The sequence below is a fragment of the Sinocyclocheilus rhinocerous genome, unplaced genomic scaffold (genome assembly GCF_001515625.1).
Source record: "Sinocyclocheilus rhinocerous isolate Xijiao unplaced genomic scaffold, SAMN03320098_v1.1 scaffold1372, whole genome shotgun sequence".
NCBI lineage: Eukaryota > Metazoa > Chordata > Actinopteri > Cypriniformes > Cyprinidae > Sinocyclocheilus > Sinocyclocheilus rhinocerous.
The window spans coordinates 80,924-88,247 of record NW_015640047.1 but is presented as its reverse complement, the minus strand read 5'-3'; the positions used below and the strand labels follow the sequence as shown (position 1 = coordinate 88,247).

The 7,324-nt window shown below is 36.7% G+C and overlaps 1 protein-coding gene across 2 annotated transcripts in view; it reads right to left on the bottom strand.

The window, feature by feature from the left end:
• Positions 1 to 4,926, bottom strand: part of LOC107752402 (GTPase IMAP family member 4) — an 8,873-nt gene extending 3,947 nt beyond the window's left edge. For both annotated transcript variants that reach the window (XM_016568361.1, XM_016568362.1), the window contains exons 1-3: positions 4,837 to 4,926; positions 2,771 to 2,860; positions 853 to 1,836 (exon numbers count right to left, since the gene is read on the bottom strand). In XM_016568361.1, the coding sequence (XP_016423847.1) occupies positions 853 to 1,836; positions 2,771 to 2,789 (1,003 nt within the window). In that variant the 5' untranslated portion in view covers positions 2,790 to 2,860; positions 4,837 to 4,926. The remainder of the gene's footprint in view (positions 1 to 852; positions 1,837 to 2,770; positions 2,861 to 4,836) is intronic.
• Between the last annotated feature and the right edge of the window lie 2,398 nt (positions 4,927 to 7,324).

The following is a 7,324-nucleotide window of genomic DNA, read 5'->3' as shown; positions in this document are numbered from 1 at the left end:
CGACTTGTTTGAGTGCGAGCGTGCTGAACTTCAGTCGCCTGACTGAGCAGTTCAAATGATGCAGATCTAAAATAGGATGCCACCCTCCATCCTTCCTCGGAACGGTGAAGTACCGACTGTAGAACCCGGAGTCTGCTACGTGAGGAGGGACCACCTCGATGGCCTCCTTCCTCAAAAGAGTAACTACTTCTATTCCATGACCAGAGCCTGCTCGGGACCCACCATAGTCAGTGTTGCCAACTGCTTTCAATTGAAAGTAGCTAAAACTGGTAGCTAAATGTCACTAGATGACATCACAATGGCAAATTCACTGATCTATATAAAGATGAACGTAGATCAGTGGGCAAGATGAGAACTTAGATAAGGTTTGTCCAAGCAGTTGCTATATTTGTCCCTAAACTTTTGAAAAAAGTATCAAAAGGGGCGGGGAAGTCACTAAATCTAGCGACAAAGTCGCTAAATTGGCAACACTGATCATAGTGGGGATGACCCTGTTTAAACTGAGGCGGAGGAGAACTGGATTCTATAGCCTCACTCTACAGTGTGCAGGACCCACTTTAGTCTAATAAGGGAATCAGTCTCTCGAGACTGACCTCTGGTGCACTTAGAGCGGCAAGCCCTGAAGCGGCGAACCGGCAGGGGATGGCCGTACTATCTGCTCTAGAGACCTCCGTGCATTTCGACGCAGCTCGAGTTCCTGAAGGGGAATCTCTGGGTATCAGCGCACAGATTTTGAAACCTTTATTTATTTAACTTAAAAATTAAGGCTTTCAAATACTGAGTAAATGTCCCCTTTGCCTTTTTGGAACATGAAAATGTTAAAAAATTTACCACAACTGGTTAAATAGTTACCTGGTCTTGATGGATTTTCTTGTGTCATTCCTCTTTCTAGTTTCCATCTCCATCTTTCTTTCTCTCTCCGACTTTCCATCTGTCTCCTGAGATTTTCATGAACAGCAGCTTCGTTTTCTCTCAGATATCGGGTTTTCTTCTTACTCACATTATCTTTTTTCCTCTCATTGTCATCTTTTATTCCCTCCTCTTTGCTTCTCATTGTTATGTCCCCCTTTTGATTTATCCCTCCTTTCTGCTTCCATGTATCGCTATCTTCCTGTATTTTCTTCATCTCCGTGTGTCTTTTCCTCACCTGCTCGTGTTTCATTATCTCTTCTTCTTGTTTCAGTCTCTTTTCTTCTTGTTTAATTCTCTCTTTCTGCTCTCTGAGTTTTCTCTGATTCTTCAGGTAGATCTCATTGCTGTAGTTTTGTCCTCCATTATTCTTCACTATTTCATCAATATTCTTCAGGAGCTTTATGATCTGACTGGAATCACATTCACTTTTGCTGTTTATCACATGAAATCTTCCCTCAAAATAGTTCAGTATTTTCTGCGTTTCTTCACTTGCAATGATTTTATTAAATTCTCTTCTGGATACTTTTTCTCGCCCAATAAACAACACCATTGTGAACAGCAACGCTTCCTCTCCAAAGTTCTCCTGAATTTGCTCCACGAGGTTCCTCTGCTCCTCTCTGAAGGTCTCCAGGTTGATGATGACGAGCAGGAACACGTGAGGACCGGGATAACAGAGGTACATACTCTTCATCATTTCATTCTTCATCTCTTCATCAGTCAGTTGAGTGTTGAAGAATCCTGGCGTGTCGATGATGGAGATGTTTCTGTCTTCTACTCTTCCTTTCTGTTTCTCACTCTCTCTGGTTCTGCTCTCTTTAAATGACTCTCGACCCAGTATTGCATTTGCTGTTGGACTCTTTCCAGCTCCAGAGGCTCCCAGCAGCACAATCCTCAGCTCCTGTGAATCACGTTCTTCATCAGACTCTGTGAAACAGACATTAGCTCTCTTATTAGCTAATGCTTCTCTTGTGACTGATTGTAGTATTTATGTAACAGTATGCCTGTATATATTTATTTATTTATTCAGTCCAAACCATGAATTATCTAGCTCCACATTTCATTTTGTTTTGTCAAACTTTGTCCTGGGTGAGTAATGAATTCTGGGTATTCAAAAGTTTTCAGCATTCAGATTTAACACTGTAAACTGTGACCAATCTACACAAATGTAGCATTCCAACTGTTTACAAGTTGTAAAGCGGTTAAAGCAATTGTGACTTTAGAGCAGCCACCTACAGTTAAGTTAGTGAAATTCACTGTTGTAACAAGGCTAAGGTGAAAAACGCCCATTTGAGATTTTAAAAGAAGATTTTTATTTTTATTTTTTAAACACAAATAGTTATTTTGCATACTGCTTAAGCTGTAAATCTGTTTAAACATCATGTATACAGTTTTATCAATGTTCATAGTGTTGTATTGTCATGGCAGAGTTATAAAATATGATATAACTTTACAAGCAATTTATTTTTTACACCAAAACCATGTTGATGCACATATTGTTTACATCTTGTGGCTATACATTAAATGTTCCCTATTCAGTTCTATTGTTTATGTGTTTTAAAAAAGGAGGGACAAGTGGACATTTTTGTGGTACAACAATACGCCACAAATGCTATCGATCAAGCTTAACTTGTCCTGACCTTGAAATATTCCTTTATAGTTGTATTTATTTATTTATTTATTATTTTTATTATTATTTGACAAGTTGATTTGCCACAGAAAAAAAAAATAAAAAATCCAAGGATGATTTTCCAAAACAAATTGCAAACAAATTGTGAACACTGATTCTAAATGAACTATGAATTTGACATCTAAATTGTGTCTGTATTCTACATTTTCTATTTTACATGAATTTACTGACCGTTTTGTGCTGATGCCATTTTCCTTTTCCTTTTTTTTTTGGTCAGTTAATCACTCCTCTTCTCATGTCGCAGTGCATTTTGCAGTATTTCTGCATAGAGAAAAAATAACAGATAAAAACTGAACATGTAGGTAAAGTTCTCTGCAATACATTCATTTAATTATCATGAAATGCCAAAAGAGTATTAAACTAAAAATAATAATAATAATAAATAATAATAATTCGGTGTTAGTTACAACTATAACCTTTGTTTAGACCAGTGTTTCCCAACCTTTTTGTTAGTCGCGGCACCCTTTGGAAATTTTAACAAATTTGTGGCACCCTGCAAAATTAATTTTGTCACAATACTTGAATTTCTAACTTCTTTAATGATACTTTGAAAAGTATAGATACTTGGTACAGCAGGGAAGAACTGCAGAATATACTAGCATACAGATATTTTTAATATTATTACAAAAATGTGTCCATCAATGATGGCAATCAGTAGGCTAATTTCTAATGAAGAGACCAGTTTTTATGACAGATTTTAATGTAGGCTTTTATTCATATGTACCATTATAACTTGCTATCTCACAAATTTTTGCTCACTCAGTATATTTTTTGATTTTACAGTGGGGTAATTTTGTTGTAGTAGCACGAGATAGCTTGATTTCAAACTTTGAATTGAATAAAAAATGACAAGTTATAAAATAATAACAAATAAATAAATTACTAATGATAAATAAAAAATAACCATAGGCCTACAAATTAAATAAATTGCTTTTTAGTTTTTCAGGTAGGTCTAACAGTATAGGGCTATTAAGAGATTTAGTTTTTTTTTTTTTACCAATTATCCAAATAATGTTTAGTCCTAGAAATCTATTATTATCAGAACACGTGAGCATATCACAGCGGTTAGCAGATCAATGAATGAGAGGCAGCATTACCAGCGTTACCAGAGTTGCCCATATACCACATCATGATACAGCAAGGGCTGTAGCAAACAGATACTGTACTACATCGATGTTTCCTGTCGGCTCGATTTTTGAGTGGACTTTGCTGTTCCGATGAGCATGAATGTAGGGGAGAGCGGGGCACAAAGTAACACTTTTTTACTTTCTCAAATTGTGTAAATCCACATGGGGTTCAGAGTATAATTTTATAATCCACACTTGTCTAGTACAAATATATCGCTTTGTTTCATAATTACAGTGTATACGTTTTTCTTTATTTACCCTCAAATATTGGAAGTGAAATGTGACAACATGCCCCGTAGGTGGGGTACATTGTAACAGCTGAGGGGCGCGTTGTAACTTGACCATATATGACAGCTTAAAATGCTATCTGATCGCATGAAAAAAATATACAAGACAAATTAAAATATTTTGTCAATAAAATCGATGTTTCCTGTCGGCTCGATTTTTGAGTGGACTTTGCTGTTCCGATGAGCATGAACGTAGGCTATATGAGCAGAGCGCACACGCATAGAGCAGGATAACACGCAGAGCGCCACGCCACGTGAAAGTGAAACCTGAGCGGTGAACTCGTTTTCGGCAGCCGGAATACATTGTAACGCAGTGTTACAACATACCCCATCTGCGCAACTGGAATTTAAAACTGGTTACTGTGTTCTGATAGTTAGCTAAGCATTAAAACATAATCTAAACTGATAAATAACAGACTGGAGATTAAAATAATAGCAGATTTGTCTCATTTTAAATGAGTAATAAAAACTGAGATGAAAAAGTTTACTTAAGCCAGAAATATAATTTTACTATGGTAAAATAAATGTTCAGCGATATCTTCAAAAGACTTTTGAATTTTGGTGCACTTGTTTTCTCCATATAATGTTGATATAGTAACTAGTAAATGCTGTAACTTTGGTTAAGATAGCATGTGTGGAAATATTTAAACCACGTGTGTTACAACTTATCCCGCGTTACTTTGTGCCCCGCGCTCCCCCTATTACTCTGGAAAAAAAGAAGAAAAAAAGATAACATTTCATGTCAAATAACAGTGATGTACAAAACAATGCGTCAAATTCATAGTTCCTTATTATATGCGTGATTTGTGTGTGAACGTATTACCTTGCTCGGTCTTCATCTTGATGTGAAGCTGCTCTTTTCAGCACAGGTAACCATGGGCGTCACTTCGTAGGTGCCACAAAGTAGGTCATAAAACTGCTATTTAATACAGTGCTTGCTCGTTTTTAAAAGAAAAGGTGAACAATTCACATAAATGACTAGAAATATTTAGCCGAAATGACAATTCTGTTGTCGTATTAAATGACGATTTTTAAAAAATGTTTTTTTTTATTATTGTTGTTGTTCTTGTTGACCCCTTGAAATGTTCAAATGGGAGAAATATTTAATGTTTTAATAACTTCGTTCTTACGCCTGTCGCTCTCGAGATTCGCCTATTTCAACGGGTTAAATTGAAGCCGTTGCGATAAGGACAAACAATATAATTTTGTTTGATCCAGGCAAGACGTTGCGTCTCTATTTAGTCAATGCTTCGCTCCAAAAACCCTTGAAAGGTAGTAGATTTCACTAGATGCGCCGCGAGCGCTGGACCAAAGCGCGCGCAGAGACCGTGCGCTACAATAGAACGTCGCGTGTTTTCCCCTCCTGCCACTAATAAGTCACAACGAATACTCGGACTGAGCATTACAACAACTAGTTCTAGCACCGAAAGCCACAATACATAATACATATGCTGCATGCGCAAGAATTAGCTAGCTAGCAAAACATTGGGAATGGAAGATGTCTACCCGCCCCACCCTTAAAAACACCTGTTCAGGTAACCAGGACTTGTGCTAGAGCTCACTGTTCGACGGGGAAAGAGAAACAGGAAGTGTTACCTTGGTGTTATATAATCATATTCGTATCCAGCAGATTGTCAAAATAAGTCTGTGCATGGTAAGGTTTGTGAAGCTGAACACAATGTTGTAACATTAAAATGATATACACTGTGAATAAATAGGCTGCAATATAAATTACCATACTTTAATTTAATATACATGTGTATTACAACCAAGTGCAATATATAAATATTAAGGCATTATTAAATTTGTTAATAAATTGCAATAATTAAAGTGCTAAAACGCATGATAAATGTCTGTTGCAATGTTTAATGAATCAGGAGTGTTAGATAAAGATGATACTGACAACATATTTGCATACACTTCACAAGACACAGTGTTTTCTAAAGGGCATTTCATCTATCTTTTATATTTGTTTAAATTCTGTGTGGGGTTTATACAATTAGGAGACAAAGGGGGCATTTGCAAACTTCTGCATTCAGCTGTTTGGTTCAAGATGAGAAACATAGTTGCATGCCTGGCTTAAGCAGAGTTATGAACATGAAAGTGAAAGTGACCACACAGCAAACAATGGAAGGTGTGTTTGAAGAACATTCAAAATAACATTTGCCTAGTGATTTTTCCCTACGACAACCTGCTGGCACTGACAGTGGAACCATAATTTTTTAGCTAATTGATATTTTTATTTGTATTATTTTAAAGGGGTCCTATTATGCCCTTGATTTATTTTTTGAAGTGTAGTAGAATCAGTGGTGTAATGTAAGGAAGTAATAATAGTAAAATATTTTTTTGGGGAGAATCTGTACTTTATTTAAGGTTTTATATTTCTGTCAACTTTCACTTTTACTCCACTATATTTCCTAATCAAAATGTGTACTTTTACTCCGATACATTTCCCCGAAGCATATTCGTTACTTACTACAAAATAAAGTCGGGAGAACACAGACTGCAAGAAAGCAGGTTTGACGAATCAGTGTTCTGGCGCTTGCAAATTAACGTTGAACCCTGCTCATTCGCGCGTGTGCAAACAAGTGCTCGCACAACCATGGTTGATTTCATTTTCCACTCAAGTCGAGGCTGGGGTGTCCGAAATACATAGCCTATATCATCTGCGCTAATAAAGTAAGTGTTGTTTTAACGATGTGCGATCTGACATTATCGAGTATATCACAAAAAACAAACAGAAACACACCAGAGAGTGCACATGCACTGTGTGATTTATCTATTAAAATTCATTTAGAATGGCCATAAAATTCAAGATAAGAGGAAAATGCCTCTGTATGCCTTTTATATTTATATCATTTAATATAGATGATCTATATCACACTAAGAGTGCCAGATATCAGCATGGTAGAATGTAATATTGAGTTTAATGAATTGTTTTTAACGTAAACTTGTGTGTGAATGAGAACTTAGTTTAGTACTCACATGCTGTGACAGCCGCTTTCTGTGCGTGTGCTTCGGATGTGTGTGCTCAGAAAACCGTATATCAGAAGTTTAAACTAATATGGTTTAAAACGCATGATTTCAGAGCGATAAACATGATAAGCAGAACCAAAACAGATGTTTTTAGCAGGTCCGAAATGTAATGGCTGCAGCTCTATTCTGGAAAAGGGGGCGGGGAGCAGCGGCTCATTTGCATTTAAAGAGACAGGCACGAAAAACAGCGTGTTTCTGCTTCCACTCAAAATAGGCATTTTCAAAATGATATAATAAATGATCTGTGGAGTATTTTGAGCTGAAACTTCACAGAC